The sequence below is a fragment of the Daphnia magna genome, linkage group LG1 (genome assembly GCF_020631705.1).
Source record: "Daphnia magna isolate NIES linkage group LG1, ASM2063170v1.1, whole genome shotgun sequence".
In the NCBI taxonomy this organism is placed as follows: Eukaryota; Metazoa; Arthropoda; class Branchiopoda; order Diplostraca; family Daphniidae; genus Daphnia; species Daphnia magna.
In genome coordinates, this window is record NC_059182.1 from 15768152 (window position 1) to 15786472 (window position 18321).

The 18321-nt window shown below is 41.9% G+C and overlaps 1 protein-coding gene across 3 annotated transcripts; it reads right to left on the bottom strand.

Moving 5' to 3' along the window:
- Positions 1-369: 369 nt before the first annotated feature.
- LOC116917985 (G protein-coupled receptor kinase 1) lies at positions 370-18269 on the bottom strand. Of its 3 annotated transcripts, XM_045180627.1 has the most exons (17): positions 18134-18269; positions 17962-18047; positions 11719-11845; positions 11548-11624; positions 11412-11485; positions 8449-8550; positions 7601-7675; positions 7418-7531; positions 7120-7311; positions 5939-6104; positions 4659-4800; positions 3622-3796; positions 2991-3091; positions 2733-2895; positions 2456-2621; positions 1614-1861; positions 370-1506 (listed from the first exon to the last, which is right to left on the bottom strand). In XM_045180627.1, the coding sequence occupies exons 2-17, from the start codon at positions 17996-17998 to the stop codon at positions 1324-1326; spliced, it is 2142 nt and encodes a 713-aa protein (XP_045036562.1). In that variant the 5' UTR covers positions 17999-18047; positions 18134-18269; the 3' UTR covers positions 370-1323. The 3 variants fall into 3 exon arrangements, with proteins under 3 accessions (XP_045036562.1, XP_032779508.2, XP_045036572.1); XM_032923617.2 differs by having other exon boundaries at positions 17962-18139; XM_045180637.1 differs by lacking the exon at positions 8449-8550 and having other exon boundaries at positions 17962-18139.
- Positions 18270-18321: the final 52 nt, after the last annotated feature.

An 18321-nucleotide genomic window follows, 5' to 3' on the forward strand; every position in this document is an offset into this window, starting at 1 on the left:
ACGCGAATCCTCGAATCGGATCAACAATACACAAGTATGAAATAAAATATGGCCAATCGAAAGGAGAAACGAACAAGCAAACAAAAAAACCAAAACATTATTGTATCATATACGTATATAAAACCAACGACCGAACGTAAAGTAAAACCCACCAAAAAGGGTAGACAACTTTTCAGAGGGCAGAAAAAAAGCCATAAAGAGATATAGAAGAAGATAAGTAAACAGTCACTGGGCCATTATATCCATCACGGCCCACTTTGCGTGCGTTTGATCATTCGACGTGTGCGAGAATCAATCTCTCACGCGACGCCAGGTGTTGTTTTTGACGACACACTGGGATGGCGGCGCAGAAGAAATAAAAAGAAGTGATTTTTGTTTTTTGTTTTTTTTTGTTTTTTTTTCTGTACAATGTGTACACACGGGTGGGGATGCTCGCGAAAGTGCGTGTCGACTAGGACTTTTCCCAACAGAAATAAAAAGGATAAAAGAAAAGCGGCATTCACCTCTCATCACGATTTCGTGCAAATCGATAACTTGCGACGACTTAAATCTCCCAGCTTTCGTTAATTGTCAAAAAATAATTAAACTTTCAGAATGTGTGCACAGCGAAGGGTAAACTCAACAAGACATTTGTCGTTTGACATCTTTGTTCAAGAACGAAAAAGAGCGACGGTCCCCACCACACAAAATTGAATTGGGAAATGAAGAATAATATCAGTCATGCAGAATTAAACACAAAATGAAGGAGAAAAAATAGCAAAAGGAAAGAAATTAATGGCCATAGGGATTCAATCTCAATGCCCTCTTAAAAAGCATCGTCTACTTTGGTCAGGGGCCGGACCCTTTACCTCTCTCGTGTGGGCCCAATTTCTCAGTCAGGCCTACTTCCGATTTTGTCAAGCATAGTGCGTAGCGTGAAGGCAATAATGCGTGTCACGTCCAACGAAGTGAGGGAGAGTAACTAAGAGAAGAAAAGCAGCTGACGAAAAAATAAAACAAATAATAATAAAACATAAAAACAGATAAAATAAAGAGGGTCCAATGCAATTTGGGAAGGGACTAGTAAATCAGCCAATCAATATCAATCTTTTTCGCCCACCGTATGGAGTGGTTTGCAGTTGAAAGAGTACAAATTGAATGGATGCCTGTCCCCCATTTCTGCTCCGTTCGTCTTCAAAGATCGAATGCAATACAATCGGTCTACAGATTCTTTGCCCGGATTCCTTTCATTACCCCTCTCTACCTTTTCATCCGCTTTCTTCTTCAATTTTGTTTAAATTTCTCTTTCCTCCTTCCCTTGAAACGCCTCGTGACAAGGATCGCTTAAGTGCCATTGGTGCTCCTCGAGGCCAGGGGACTGTTGTGCAGGGTGAGTTGACGGTTGTTGGCGTCCATGTCCGTTCCGTAGATCTTACCGGCCTTGCGTGCCATATTGGCCAGCAACTCAACCGAGCCTTTGTGTGCCGTTCGTAAGGAATGAAGCCATTCTTTCAGGCCAATTTCGTCCTTGATTCGATAGAAAATTTTACAAAAATAAAATAGAAAAAAGTCAGGATAGTGAATGGGAGCTTGACTTTGATCACCTCCGTAGAAGGTCAATAAAGATTAAGTACCTGATTTGTGAGCACAACGCGACCGCCTTCTTTTGTACGAAGAAGGATGCTCTGTTCGCCCTTGAAGGTCGTCAGTTCAGAATTGATTTCTTCTACGTGATCCATCAAAACCAGTTCCGGTTTGGTACTAGACGATTCATAGTGTAATTCCAATCTGTTGGGATACAGACGGGCGTATCTGGTCTGCCAAGCCGAAGCGAAAGGTCCGCCCAACTTTTTGATATACCCATGTAGGATGCAGTCGGAATCTATTGAATGCGAAACGCCAAAAAACAAAACCAATAAAATAAAATAAAACTGAACTAGGACTGTCAAATAAACAAGACACTTGCGATAGGGTAATCCAAACCAGAATGGAATTTAAAAAAAAACACATCACGGCAGTTGTGTAACTGCAAGACGAAGCTCAAAGGCTAGCGCGAATCGATTAAGAAGACTAGGACTGACACAAGGCTAACCCGAAAAGGTCAGCCCTGCTGCTCACAAACAACAATGAAGCCACTTGTAGGACGATCCAATGAAGTTGAAACACGGTCCAGGTTAGAGCACTTTGACCAAACCAATGATTCATTGACATAGGAAGAAAGAACAAAGGACGAGAGGCCAACGGAGATCGAATTGTTTTCTCGGTGGGCAAAGAACCGACATGTGAGCTTTGTAGCGCATAGGATGAAAAGGAGGAAAGTATTTAGGCAGCAGCCTCCGCTTGATCTACTTATTCATGCAAGAACCAATTTTGGTTGTCTGTCTACTGGGCTGTTGGCAATCCGATGCGGGACTTGCACGGGTTAAAAAAACCAACAACAAAGCCGTTTGTCGTCTGTCAAAAACGAACAACCGACCTTTCTCGTCGAGATCGAATTTCCGGTGTTTGGATTTCTTTTTGGCCTCGGCTTTGTCAGCTTCCTGGTTGATCGTCTCAAAGACCGTGTCAGACACTTCCGCCTGCCAACGCTCAGAAATGACCAGCGGAAAATTCTGGTAGAGCTCCTGATCCTTCTCGGTCAACTGGGGGAGGAAATAAACCAAAGGATTAGATGAATGATTCAGCGTTTGAATGGCGCCGGGGATCGATATGAGGCGGACGTCATGACGGGCTTTACTTCTAGCCAATCGTACCTTGTATCCCTTCGTGTCTTCCTCGTCAAAGGATCCAATATCGAAAGCGTCAGCAGCGTTGACTTCGCCTCGAGGCGGAACCAGAGGTGGCGGATATTTTTGCATGTAGACTTGCTGCCAGTCGACACCAAGGAAAAACGGATGGCTTTTGACTTCTTCCGCTCTGTAATAATGCGCCATGACATATTAATATCGATCGATCGCAACCACCATCAAAACTTGATCAACCCAAACATGTTTTTAAATATACATTCTTACCCTCTTCCCCGGCAACCGAGTCGTTTGTCGACGTCACGGTGGAGTAGCCCTTCGAGCAAAGTTCTCAGCTCGTTGGAGAAGTTGTCCGGCAGCTCGACGTTCTATTGTGCCCATCAGCCAATCGAAAAAAAAAAAATGGAAACGAACCAAAAGCATTAACAATCGATTCGCATTCTATCGGATACATATATCTTCTATTCGACTTTCATTTGTTTTCCACTCCAATAGCTATGTGTTTCTCCGCCTTGTTTATGAAATATACGTTACACCATACACAGACACGGACGTATACGAACGTGTGAGCCGATCCGAATGTAGACATTGTATCAACTTGCTCAAAGTAAATCATGTCTTTCCTTTTGAATGTCTTCGTTGATGTCGACATCAAAAGCGTGAAACGCTCGAGGGACAAAAGGGCGGCAGCACAACGAAATCGCTTTTTCTCTCTACCCGTCTTGTATCGCTACCGACATCTTCTGCTCTACTTTCTCCCATTCGCCCTTTTCTTTTTTTTTATACACACACACACACACACTTTTTTATGTACATATGTAATAACTTAGAGAGTAAACGCGATATAGAGTAAAGAGGGCGCGCGCGCACGGAAGAGCGAAAAAATGATTATGTATACCATAGTCAACGTCATCCGGTCGATCTCGTGTTTGTCTTTCGTCTTATGCTGCCGGAACGGCGAATGGCCTTTGAGCAGTTTGTACAGCATGCAACCGAAGCTGAACCAATCGGCGCTGGAATCGTAGGCCGTGCCTTTAGACAATACTTCGGGCGCCATGTAACCGTGCGTTCCCCTGCAATACAGTAACGAATGAATAGATAAACAAAGCCAATGCATAAATAAACAAAAAAAGACACAAATAAACACACCCAAGAAACTCGTTAGAAATGAAATAGAGGCGGGTTAAAACATTCGACGGGCCAAATGCATCACGCAGCATCCGCCCTAGTCACGTGATGTTCGAATGTCAATCGAACAGTTGGGCATACACATCATCGACTAGCCTCAGGGAGACCGGAATCCGCTGACGGCTTTAATGGCAACGAGCAAGGGTTGTATCGTAAAACGAAAGAAAAAAAAAGAAGCGTGCCATCAAAACGATGAAATGTTGGCCGTCGTTCCCCCCCCCCTCCATATTCTTCTCCGTTTTTTTTTTTTAATTAGCACCAGCGTGTGGCGTATATGTGTGTTGGAGAACTTTTGGAAATCGTGAGCGTGATTGCAAGACTTGCCAAGACAGTTATGCTACGTTGTCGGATTGTTTTGTTGGTGGCAGGTCGATAGCAACGACGCCGGGATTCCTGAACCTCGGGGCCAATTTCTCTTGCAAACAAAGACAACATCGATTCTTCTATTCTCGCATTCCACGACCCCGAAAGCTTAATGAACAATGAGTCATCATATCCCAATTTGTGGGGAATCTACCATCATCTTTTGAAAAGGCTCACTCATTCGACTAGCCAATCCTCCTGTTCCCTGCCCCACTGCTCGTTGTCTCGACTTCTATCCTACATCAATTCACTATGGAAATGCGGTGGGGGGAAACTGTCACATCCGTTATGTCACACAATCGATCTTTTATTCCGTCCCATCGATTCCCTCTCGCCCTCTTTCCGGATGGGAAACATCATCACTGACGACTACGGTCAACTTACACGCTAGCGTGTGGTTTCTTCTTGGAGAAATCGCAAGCCAATCCCAAATCCGAAATGCGGACGTGTCCGTGCTCGTCGAGAAGGATATTGGCTGGTTTCAAGTCGCGGTAGACGATGAACCGCCTGTGCATGTGTTCCAGACCTTTACAAAAAAAAAAAAAAAGGAAAAAAGGAAAAGACAAAATAGATTTAAAATAGAAAATAAGGACATCACTGATATCGACACAACTGACGAGTAGAGACGCATATACAACTTGCATGTCAAAAATATCGATCGGCTATTTCACCAGCACCCGCTGCTATGGTAGACCATCCAGCGTTTGCTGTTCCATTTCTCATCCAAACAAAAAATTTGAGAAATGTTTCCTATAATTCTCCGCAATTTATCGTTTTTTTTTTTTTCTTCCCGCGATCTTTCCTATTCTCGTCATTCAACAAGAAAATAGCATTCGAAACTAAATAATTGAATACAAGCGGGGACCAATGGCTCACACACATTTGGTAGTCTGGTCGTTACCAGGGCAACATAGACGTCCGTGACTATGGGCCACGGTACTCTATTCAGATAAAGCTACTTCTTTTGTGGCTGTAAGGGGGCAGGCGAACGAGACGGAGGGGACCAAGAGTTGCTCTCTTTATCTTCCAACTCACTTTTTTGCCCCTCTTTTGTTTTCTTGGCTTCTCCCATTCTTTGCTTGTCTCTATCATTTTATTCCTTTTTTGCCTTTCTCTTCGTGATGGCCGCGTCTGCGCTTCGCACAACAAAGCACGTAAGATAGCGAGAAAGAGAGAAAAGAGACATGTTGTACTATACGTATTATATACCGACTGGGGTAATGACGTGAAATGGGCTCGATTCGATCTTCGCCATGAGACCGTCGGCTCTATATCTCCACCTCGGTCAATATGGCTGATTTATTTGTACGGCCGTCCCCTCCACCCTTAGCTGTACGTTACGCAGTACCATTGGGATAGCATCTTTTTCTAGCCCTGATTACACCAAAAATAGTAGCTATTCTCTATTCAGACTATTATTTAAATAGGAAAGAGAAATTCAAAGTTTCCCTTTTCTTTTTGGGAGCTATTTTCAACATTTTTTAAAGGAAAATGGTCCACCTTTTGCGCTTGCCCGTTTTTCGCCTATGTAATCTTTCCGCCCGTGTAGCGGACGGGACCTATTACCTCCTTAATGACAGCGGTAAAAATAAACAAGCCACGAAAGGCAGAAACGATGGGCAACACACACACACACACACACAAAAAACGAAAATCAGGGTTACCTAGGATGACTTCGGCGGCGTAGAAACGCATCTCCTGTTCGTTGAAGACACCGTGTTGAGAGAGATGATAGTGCAGGTCGCCGCCGTTCATCAGATCCAGGACGAAGCAGAGCTTATCCGGCGTGTGGAACGCATAAGTCATGCAGACAATAAACGGGCAGTCCGCCTGCAAAGTTGCGGGGGGAAAAGGAACGTTATGAAAAGAACCAAACAACTTTTTTCAAAAATAAAACTGGAAAAAGACTCTGGTCGACATAAATCAAAATTAAACCGTGAAGTGGCGAAAGTTTGGAACGACACGCGTATTAAGCAGTTAGAAAGGATGAACTTGAATTGGAAAAATTCTTACAAAAAAACAAACAAAACGGAAAAGCTGCTTCGTTTATGATTGTTCTTTTTTATTAGGTCGATCTACAAAAACTCGTTGGTCGCCTGGTCTTAGTATATTCTTTTTCGCTCGTATTTTTCCGATTCTCTATTGACTCGAAGGCAGCGCGCCATTTCCCCGACGACGACTTGGCAGATTGTTATCTTTCAATTTCCTCTCTTCCTTCTCTCTGCTTGACTGCGACAGAGAAATGGGAGCTGGAGCGAAAAATTCGACGCAGAAAGAAGACGAAAAAAGCAGTTTTTTTTTTCTTTCTTCATTTGGAAATGCATCCTTTCTTAGTTGGAACTTGTTCTCCTTATTTATTCAACTGAAATTCGGCGGCCACTACTTCCACTACTATTTTTGACAGTCCCGTCTCTCTTTTCCTAACCCTCGGTCGGTCATAACTCGAGCGTGAATATTCATTGATATCTCTCTTTTTTTTCCTTTCTTTTATGCAACGCATTCAATCACCATTCCCCTCACCCTTCAACTCACCCCACAAGGAGAAATTGCACACGAGCATCGTACAGTGCGTAAGCCTTGAAGTCACGCAAACGGGCGTTCCGATCCTTTCCATAGAAATTCCGCTCTTTACGGCCTAGCCCATTCACATTTTGAACAGTTGTTCAGACGGCAAAAACCCAGAGAAAAAGACAGTCCTCGATTCCCGCAACAAGAGAGAACAACTACAACAAAAAGGAGGAAAATAATCCTCGGATTTTGATTCAGTTTGGAAAAGTGGGCAAACGGCGAAGGAAACAAAATAAAATAAAAACAAAAAGAATTCAAGATTATGTTTTCTACTTACACCGGTGCTGACCAATGAGAGCATAATACGCTCGTTGAGAGCCAACGTTTCGCCTTGTTTCATTTTGATGCGTTTCTTGTCCAGGCATTTCATGGCGTACATTTTGCCCGTGTCGGCCTTCCGGCAGCCGTAGACCTCACCAAATCCACCACGACCGATGATTCTGTGAACGCTGAAATCGTTCATGGTCAACTGCAACCACATGCAAAAGAGAAAGGGCAATCATGACGGCCACCGACAATACAACAGATGCCTTGGTCAATTTTCATTTCCATTTTCTTATTTTTTAAAGAAATACCTGGATGTTGAGTTCGAGATTCTTCCACTGGCAGAAACGGGTGTACTTGTCGCTTTCGACAAACTTTCGAAAGATATCGCCTCGCAAACGAACAAAGATCTCGTCGATGTAAGGCTACAAAGACAATGCAAAATTGTCACTACTGGAGAAAAAATAAAAAGAAAGGAAGTGAATCCTATTTACCTCAAAGAGATGAACCGGGACTTCATTTTTGGTCAAGTATTTCTGGACGTGCGCCACAGAATCTTTGGAATACGTCTGCGTCAACCAAACGTACAGCACAATTGTAAATGGAAGGGTTGGAACAATAAAAAAAAAGAAAGGAAAAGTAAAAATGTTAAAAAGGGAAAGAAACAAGAATCGTTCAAAACGACCATTTTAATGTTAACGGATGTCTACCGAAAGGGGTCACTAACGCACCATGAAAATGGATCGAACTGGGACATTTCATTTTCACTGCGCTTTGCCACTGTACCCGCTCTTTCATTCAACGTCCTGGATCCTTCGCCAGAAAATGTGACATTAGCACACGATCGTTTGGACAGAAGGAAAACCATTAACAGACGAAATTATGTCTTTTTCGCCATTCGACAGATTTTTTTTTTTTTTTTTTTATGGGCGAAGTTTGTGTCAAAGATGACATGATGATATTGCTTTCTGGTTTGCCAAACTCTCCTCCTCTGCATTCTATGGAATCCAGTCAGTTTAAATCGAACGTCAAACTCCTGGTCCCGCCCTTGTTTGTAATTCATTCGACTTTCTGACGTTTACCGGGACATCGTCATCATCCCGCCATTCTATCACGTGAACACTTTTGCTGTCATCACTTTCGTGTTTGCCTCGTTAGCCAGGGAAAAGGCGAGACGACACACGACTACTCCTACTGTACACGCACGATATAGAAGGGGGAAACTAGGACAACCACAACAAGCTTAATCAGATCAATTCAACGCGTTCAAATTGGCGTAAAGAGACCCCAAAGCGGGTGAGGGCACACGGAGAACAACAGTGAAATTACGAAGTAGTGTTACGTGTGTATGCGAGAGTAGTTCCTTCATGATAAAGTTGTCGTAAATCTCCCGGGCAAGTTTCCGCCTCTCTTCTGTTGTTTCCAGTTTCTCGTAACGTTTGATCTGAAAATGTCAACAAAAACAAAAAAAAAAAAAAACAGACGAAAAAATTTAATTATTTTTCATTTATGTTCCCGACTCCTTGGCAGTCAGTTAAGCACCAACTCGACTGTCGCCTCCACTCAGTCCAAAACCTACTAGTGTGGCAAATCAATCATTTTTTTTTCTTTCTGTTTTCTAGATTCTCTTGTGCGTCGAACTGTAAATTCTCTAGCCCACCCTTTGAAACGTCAAAGGAAACATGAGGCACGAACACGAAAAACCGATTCAATCAAATAATTCCTTCCTCTTTTTATGATATACTCCTGTTTCTAAAGGCTTCGAAGAAGCTTTTCGGTCTTCATTGTCGCTTAGGCTTTCGCTGCTTCACAAACCCACTCATCTGCGACTTTCCAGAGTAAATCGATCGGATCCTACAAGGTTCGTGCGCAACGGGCCTCTCTCATTTCCCAACGGCCGCTGATGGTTGACAGACGGCGCGAGCAATTAGAAGCTGTCCGCATCAGCGATTCGCTGTCGCGCCCGTTAAGGACTTCCGATCCGAAAGGACGCAGGAATGGACGTATCGGACAGAAAATCCGGAAGCCAATACCCGCAAGCTTCTAGGGCATCGAGAAGAAAATAAATAAATAGGAACATCCTTCGTATTCCCCCCCCCCCCTTATTTCCGTGATAGAAACAAAAAGGAAAAGAAAAGTTTGTCATTAGAGAGAAAAGCTGACTGGGCTTCGAAAGCGTAAAGGAGATACCAGAGATGCAACTTTCAAAACAACAAGATCCATTATCCCTTCGGGGGTCTAGAGTGCGATCCAGCAAGGCCCAGAAGTAGAGGCGCAAAAGGACAGCCGAGTGGATCAGAAAAATGACTTCCGGGCAGCCGAAGTACCTATATCGATGACAGAGAGGAATCGGTTGGGCTATTGGGTAGCTACGTAGAATAAATTTACTGCTAAATGAAAAGAAACATTTTCTGTTTTCCCCCAACGGCGAAGAAAACACCAGGTATACGTCTTGCGTAGGCAAAAACAAAAAAACAAAACGGCGAGCAGTAAACACGTCACAACCCCCAAAATAGAGTGCATAATTTTGGACAGGCCAAAAACATTAGAAAAAATTCGCGATCCAGCTGCCAAAACCATCGCTAATCCAGCTCCGTGAGCGTGCTGCTTTGTCTTGCAAACGCCAACATATTTTTACAGACAAATCAAATTCCTATGGCCACCAGCACATCAATCGACCCTGAGCTCGTTTCCCTTCATTCACATCCATCGCATTCCTTCCTTAGTTTGTTGATATTTAAACGTTCAGCAGTTTATTGAAATGAATACGTTCCACATCTCTTCTAAGCCGATGCTTCTCACGTCGAAATGATTCAATGTGAAATTTTCCAGGAAAAATAGGAGACAATGATGGGCTTGATTGAAATTTTTTTTTAAGAAGCCCAAACGAGCAAAGGATTGTGTATGCTCGTCAATCAACGTTGAGATTGAATCTAAAATGGAACCGATTGGATTTTCCTCTCCTCTGTTTGAAGCGAACGAGGGCTGCCTGGTTTTCTTATTTACAAAACAACAAAGCGTTGCGCCATGTCTAAATTTTCTTACGCGTTAGCTGGATCGTCATCATCATCGAAATTGGATAGAAGATAAATGGAGAGGAAAAGATGAGCTTGAGAAAGAGCAAAAGGATGATGAGGAAATTAATTTTTTTGGGTCGATAACGGCCCGCACGCGCGAACCCAATGGATTGCATCCAGCCTTGCGACCGTGAAAGAAAGACAGTCTGAGCCAACAGCTTCAAAGATTTTGAAACTCGATATATATATGAAACTGTGTGGGACACAAGTCACGTGCCGACAGATGTGTCGGTGAATTCAATAACCTCCTTTTACTTTTCCTCCGCGGAATCGGAAAAAAAAAAGTAGAGACGAGACAAATATGGAGATATTCAACAATGTCTGGCGCAGATACAATTTATATCATTACTTTCTTTTTCTCGTTTTTTTTTTTTTTTTTAACTTTCAATTTAAAATTTTTTATCGGTGATTCTTCTTTTTTTTCGCTTTTTTTTCTTAACTTTTTTATATACTCTATCCCCATAACACAACTTCCCGGAACCGGAGACGTCCTCGTTTTATTGATCGGCCATCCTGTATATCATCGTGGAAGAACAGGGGGGGGGGGGATAGAACAGGAGAAGGAGAAGTAGGAAAACTAAGACGTGCGCGTGTGTGCATACACTCGTCTTCGCTTTTCTTCCTCTTTGGCTTCTTTTTTCAGTGCCGGAATAAGAAAAGACGACGAAGAGAGACGTGAAAAAGAAGATGGCTGCAGTAGACAGAAAGATCCTTGTGGAAAGCTGGAGTAGCTCGTTGGTAGAGAGGCCAGTCAAATAAACAAAGCCCGCGGCTGGACAAGGAAAAATGCGAGGACAAAAGACAAGCAAGTTAAGAGCTGCTACCCAAAGGACGTGAGGAAAAAAAAATCCTTCCCCGTCTTTCCACACCAGAAAAAATAAATAAAAACAAAACGAAAGACTGCGGAAATCCCGGGACGTAAAGTAATCTACCAGCGGAATCAAAAGATCACGTGGATTAACAACGCAGAGAAGTTGTCGGAATGAATGACGTGTAATCCACCGCAACCTTCCTTTTGGCCATTATCTTTTTCATGTTCTATCTTTTTTTTTTTCTCGTCTTATCATCTGGATAAAATTGTAATATCCGACTAATACCTCAAACAGCTAATATCCATGCGTCACTCGTGCCAGAAAAAAAGATACCAAATGCCATAACGCCAGCAACACGCTCGGTTGCTCCACTAACAAAAAAATGACCCCAATATGATTAGGAAAAAATTGTTTACCTCTTCGTAGAACGCTAACTGAGGTATAGGTTCGTCGCTGACTTCCTCGCAGTATTGTTTAAAAAGTAGAAAACCTAAACAATTGGCCAATTATGATTAAAATACATAGCTTCAATGTAAGGTATCTGACAATTACCTAATCGTTGGTTGAAGATCTTATCAAAATTGACTTCTCCAATTTTTTCTAAATACTTTTGGGTAACACTTCTGACACTAATTTTGAGAAAGAACAAAAAAAAAACAATGAAAATAAATACATTGGTAACCATAGTTCAGCTGCAAAGATGAAAGGTGAGTGGTTGTTTACCTTGGGTCGGGAAGTATGATTTTTTTGCTAGCACGGGCTGCAGGAGTGCATTTGCTTTTCTCCATTGCCATCAGATAGCTGACATCAGCCAACACTGCTTCTAGGTCAGCCATCTTCAATTGACCTTCTGTGTGTATCGAAAAATCACAGCAAAACAACAATCTCACTATGCTGGAGTTGATGGGCTTGGTACTGGAAGCGACCGTGGATTTGAGAACCGCTTACAATAACTGATCGCAACTCTTTTGTTCCTCTCTGAAATCCTTAAATTTTCTTTCCTTCTCTTCAGAAAAGAAAATCTATGTCTAATTAAACATATGTAAACACACACTTGCCAAGAGTATTTATGGTGACACAGTTGTTAGCGTCTGTTGCGTCGATAGCAATCCCATCAGAGTTTTCACAAAAATACACTCTGTTTTTGGAGAAAAAGATTCACGTCCTCGTCTCTAGCAATCTACTAGAGCTCAATCAAAAATAGTCCGTTAAGTCAATTGGCATTAACTTGTGGACTTAATAAGGGAGAGCTAAAAGTCGCCATCTTTTGCCTGAAATTGGACACACCGTTGTCACACCGTGCGATTGGGACTCATCACGCGCACTCACCTTGTCCGCATCTGCGCGGAAAAGAACCGAATCTGGCGGCACTAGCACGAATGGGCTCTGGCCTAAAATGCGGGGTATTTTTGTGAAGTGGGAATTATTTCGGGTATTTTTTTGTTGTTGTTGACTGCTGTTATTTTGGAAGTCAAGGTAAGGCTATTGCGAAGTGAAAGAACGAGAGCTTTGGAGGCCACAGGTTCTGTGACTGAGAAACAGAGAAAGAGATCAGCCTCGACAGTCGAAAGCGTCAGCACGGACTGAACACTGGTTTGCTTCAGTGGCCGACAGAGAAACGAGGACGAAAACGAGCTCGCTCAGAGGTGGTCGGCGCACACTCCGTCGCAGCCAATTCTCGTCATCCTCCCACACAAACAGGAGCATGCTGCCTCGCTGCTGTCGTCTACTCGTCGTATAAAACTGTATATTCAAGCAGTTTGTCAATATTTCTACAGTCTCTTCCAATAAACTTTGCTTACTCTTTTTGGTTTTATTTTTTCGTGCCTCGGGAAGCAATCGCCAAACGTGCATGGATTGATAGACGTTGATCACCCATTTCGGTTGAAAACCGTTAGGGCAATATAGGATTCTCATTAATTTACTCATATCCACGTCATCACTGTATGTTCATACGCTAAGCGTATGAAGGGAAGCATTTTTTCCGGTTTTAATAATTGAAAAGCCGCAATTGTGTTGACTTGACGGACAGAGACAGACGTGGTGAATGTCTGCCGCCTATGCATTTTAAAACGCTATGCGGGAGTGCACGATTCGTTCATCACTATATATTTACTAGTCTGTCAGGTTTCGCTTTAGAAAAGAAACATAAAAACCGTGGTACGCATTCGCACACACTAAACTCCTGTGATTATAGTACATGTACGTGAATATTAAGCAATCATAAAAGATTTCATTCTGTTCAAACTGACTAGGACGACCAAATTTTTACTCGACGCTGATGTACGCGTTGGCGTCGTGTAGACGAACGAATCAACCGGAAAGCGCGGTCGAAGTTGACAGACATCAATTTTAAAACTTCCTTTTTCTTATCAGTTCAAACATGTCTCTCTCTCTTTACATTCAGATGAGGGCAGAACGACAACGTACCACCTACACATGGGGTGTGATGACGGCGTTCGTGAACATTCGGGATACCAAATCCCCCTTACTGACAGTTTTCCATTCACGGAGATCGTGGAGGCCTAGGTGCATTTAGCAGTAACAGCTCTGTTCGAGCGTGAAACGTAGCTCAACAGCAGTTGTAAGTTTATCCTCTTAGGATGAAACTGCGCATTGGAGAAATTCTTCTCACTATTACGAGATTCGTCCAATCCGGTAAGTGCTGCTATTGTACTGCGGCGCTGATACTACTGATGTAAAAAAATAGACAAAAACTCTTTTAGTGGGTTGTATGTAAATGCCGATGGCGACTCGTCGTGCCAAACAAGGTTTTCACCAACTTTGAGATGGACAAGTTCGTGGATCGATGACTCTCGCAAGATTGCCACGCATCTCAGAGCAGTAATAACTGGCCAATCTATTCGCTACGCAACGCAGGACTACACTAGTCAAATCAATTTATGGTAGGCCAATAATTGCATTTGCATTGATTTATACATATTTTGGAAATTCGCATAAAAAATGACTATGTAGCCAATCGTGTAATGGACTTCGTCACACGTTGGTGTACAAAAAGAAAATATTAGTAGGTCTACAACAATAAACAACTTTTATATGGCCTACGGAGATGAACGGCATTTATCCTGCTTTCTAAGTATATTTTGGTATATCACCAGCCATAGGAAGCACCTAAGATTAACTAACTCCGATCAATGTTCCTGATTAGAAACAAGCAATCATGCTATCGGAATTTACCCAAAATTCCATCCTAGTCTGATCTCTACAGCATATTCTTTGCATTTGTTTCCTCTGTTTATAAATGAAGACAGCAACACTCAACGATTTTGATAATCTTAACGATCTCGAAACACTCAATTAAAGTAGACATTTAGAAGAAGAAAAATAATAAAAGACTAGAGCACAAAACTTACTTTTTTCCTAGATTTGCATGCTTAGTTACGCACAGACGTAACTACATATATTAGACGGCTTAAAACTACAACAGGATTCCAGGACCGAGATAATAATGTTGGAGCTTCTCACCCCTTAAGTAGGAATGTCATAATAGCTGCTGCACTGACGTGACAGTTGTACTTTGTTGACTGCGCGCAATAGCTCGATGCCAGATTTGTTTATTTGAACTAAAGTTGAAAATGACACTCGTGTCTTTCCCTCCTGTAAAACATGCAAACATAATTATTGAATTTCCGCTTATACGAGACACTTTATTTGTGTGAAGGGTATAGGAATGTGTAGGCCACTGTTCAATGTTTTCAAAATAGAAGGGGAAATTGGTTCAACATTATTGATTAAAGTGCTGCTACGCTATAGCCGCTGGGTTTGTTCAAATATTTTGGAAAAGATGTATAGACAACCAAGTAGTGTAGTATATATAGGTTCATCTATGGTGACAGTACCGCCTGACAGGGCTAACCAAATGTTATTTCAGACTAAAAAAAAAAAAGGAAAATAATGAGCGGGTAAGATGTCGACGCAAAAAGAAATTGCTGCTCATCAATTCCTTTTGATTGGTTCGCCTAACCTACTTCATTTTTATAGATTGGGATCGAAGGAGATTTTCTTCCTTCGGTGTGTGCGTTTTACGTAGTTACGTTTGGTTAAGACTCCACATCCTCTCAAAGTGATTTACAGGAGTAGAACCCACGCATAAATATAAACGGGTGCTCTTAAAAGGAACCGAATACGACGCCAAATGATCGAGCCTAAAATTACTGTGGTTAGACTACGATACGAATGCGTCCATGACGCTACAAAACCGATTTGTCTTTGAATAGCGTCGACTAAACTATCCTTTTATTTAATCCGATTACGTAAAATGTCTGGAAACGTCGTGTAACAACATTTCTGAAACTGATATCGTGGACGAAAAAAAAAAAAAAAAAAAACTAAAACAAAACCAAACAAAAAACAACGTTGTTGACATTTTTCGTGGATTGATGCACTTTGGGCCCGTCCTATTCTGTGTGGCCTGCTGAACGATCGATTATTCTCAATCTAAAATACGCTTTAAGACTCGTGACACGCACCTCTGGGAGTCAAACCAAATATATTTTAAGCATATGGCAACTTTCACACGATGGAAAAACTATTCGACTGCAGTGCGTTATTGTCCTATTTGGTCATGACAACGGAGTACGTGTGTATACCACATCAAACCTTTTTGGAGTGGTGAGCTCATTCAATTAGCTTTTCTTTTGCACTAAGCATACAGTGTCATACAGCACATGGACCGGAAAGCTCATATGGTATCCGTTCTCTTTAAAGGACTTGTAAAGCAGGACGTAGCCTGGGTCATTGTGCTTAAGAAATACGTAAAACCATGGAATGAGCGGTAACTGAAATTTAAGCCTCGCAGAAAAATTCCATAGCAAGTTATGAATTATTTTGATAAATTAATGAGCCATTTGCGGACTTCGTATATTACGTCATACCGAGTCTCATACATGTGGCATCAAATCGACTGGAGAAACCTATTTGATTTTACAATAGTAGTAGCTGAAAGAATTAAACAAGACATGATTCAAACTTAAATGACCAAGATATTACTAAAATCGAAACAGATTTGTGATGCAACCAGGGCCATCATTCCGTACGTGCTTAATGTGAATCACACGTTTGCAATTTGCTGGTGGTTTATTGAATCAGAGCGCGCGTATCGCGGAAAACGTAATGGTTATTTGACGACCATCTTTCTTATTAGTGCGTTGCGTCAAGATTTTTCTGTCATACATCACACCCTTAATGGGAGCTAAAAAAAAAAATAGGAGAAATGATAACAAAGATCACTCTGGGCGCCGCGTAGTTGTACGCGTGCTTTCCGAAAGCGAAGGTAATCAAGTTTGCGGTAATCAAAGGAAATGGCGAAAAGAAAGAGGTCCCATATCAGCCCTCGAACCGGAGAACGAGACTAGGTCATTAGATCTCGCTATCGGTTTCCAAATAAACTTGGTACTTAGCGTCCAGCAAACAGACATGCACACTTGGAATAGAATTTCGTTCTGAATGCTCTTCGTCTAAACGTATACATGGGAATCTCTTAAACATAAAGTAACTTGAGTAATGCAATCTTTTTTTGAAAACTCATTTTTTATATCTCTATATCTTCGCAAAAACCCAGAATTACACAAGTGACATGCGCACCGTATGTGCGATTGACTAGAACATTTTCAAGCATGTAGTTTTTAATATTGTAAACCCTATCCCGTTTGGGTGAACTGCAACTTTTATAGGCACAGTTGCGAAGAGATTGGAAAATTTGATGGTTGAATGCGCTCAGTCCGTCGAAGCTATGATCGATGTAAGCAGGTGACGCTTACGGAGGTTGGAAAGAAAACTTACAAGAAAGAAAAATGTTCACACTATTCCTGGCCATCGTTAACACAAAGTATCAATGCACTTACGTAAGGGCGACAAGTGATCGAAGCAGAAATGTTTGCAGCTGCTTCGTCGCATATGCCTCAGCGAAGCGCAAAAAGTTTCTACTTGATTAACTCTAGCATGGAAACCTCATAACATGATGCCTACGTATAATTTTTGTTGAAAGCCTCGAAGAGTCAGCTAGCGAGAAAGAAAATCTGTCGAGCATGTTTACTCGACGTGGAAAATCAATGGGAAATCAAAGTAGAATTTTCCCCCATACAACTGTTTAACTTTTCTCCATGCTGTACATGCCCAGTAAGGACTTTCAATCGGCAGGACAACATTTTCGTTCTCACTATTTCATAATTGTGAATTGTTTGGAGCAAGTTAAAACTCGGAAAATTGTAAATTGTCCAGCGAGAAGAGAAATAAAACTTGCTTAACTGCGACATCCGCGTGATGCCTAAAAAGGCATCCACGATGACGGTCTTTCTCCGAACAACAGGGCAAAGGGAGGTCCCCAGGTATCTAAGGGAAGCTGTGCCTTTCCTTCGCACGTGATAATAATGGGACAACAGTGAGTTATTGCAGAAGATTGCATGATCTTTTGCCACTTCGATAGTAGGAAATCTAAGATTTTCAGAAGGTCGAACAAGTCGAGCAATTTCACATCTTCATATGTGATTCGCTATAGGGGATTGAAGTGATGGCGTTACCTGCAAGCCACTTTGAAGGTCGTAGACACTTTTATGTTGCCAGTTTGCCTGGAGGTATGTTTAAAATGAACATATGCACACACATATTTATCTGTCGTCTTTTCCTTTTGTGGCCTTGCTCTCTGTTGCCAAGAGGTACGACTACGTAAGCTTATTTTCATAGCAATTATTTTTTTTTTTTTCTAAGACTTAAATAACGATTTTTAAAAATCAAAATTTAGTATTGAGGCGTCAGTTGATAGCGAAAAGAGACACCAACGATACCTGACGTCTCTGGACAAAGATTCAGATTACGTCTGACGACGTTGTTTTGCAAAGTTGAAAGGCCCCAGTATTGCCTTCAACTTACAAGAGTAACTAGTTGGTACGATTTGCCGATATACCCGATCTTAGCTTCCATCCTGTACGAGTACTTTTTCGAGTTTACCTTTCCATGATTGCTGCAGTTTTGTCCTCGGTTTCATCAGATTGAAGGTGGCTGACGTAACTGTTCTAGTCCCAAATCTCCGCTTTCTATTGTAGCGAAACAGAAGCGACAGTTGAGAAATTTTGTGTGCACATTACAATATGTGAGATCGATAAATTCATCGTATATTTACCTTGGAATGTTTCTATTTGTTTAGTGCCATTTACACTGTAGCTTTGAAATTGTTGTATGACTTTAGTTAAAGGGACATTGCATCAGCAAGAATATGTCTCCGCCCCTTGTGCTGTTGTAGCGCACCCATTGGCTGAAAGCCAATGACGTCCTAGTGAAAAGGGTCTTTATAAAATCAGAAGTGATCGA

Excerpts from the sequence above, each read along its gene's own strand:
- LOC116917985 (XM_045180627.1), bottom strand. The coding sequence starts at position 17,998 with ATGAAACCGAGGACAAAACTGCAGCAATCATGGAAAG. Across the intron at positions 3,797-4,658 it reads AAGAAACCACACGCTAGCGT|GGGAACGCACGGTTACATGG; the intron begins GTAAGTTGACCG and ends ACTGTATTGCAG. Across the intron at positions 1,862-2,455 it reads ATTCGATCTCGACGAGAAAG|ATTCCGACTGCATCCTACAT; the intron begins GTCGGTTGTTCG and ends CGCATTCAATAG.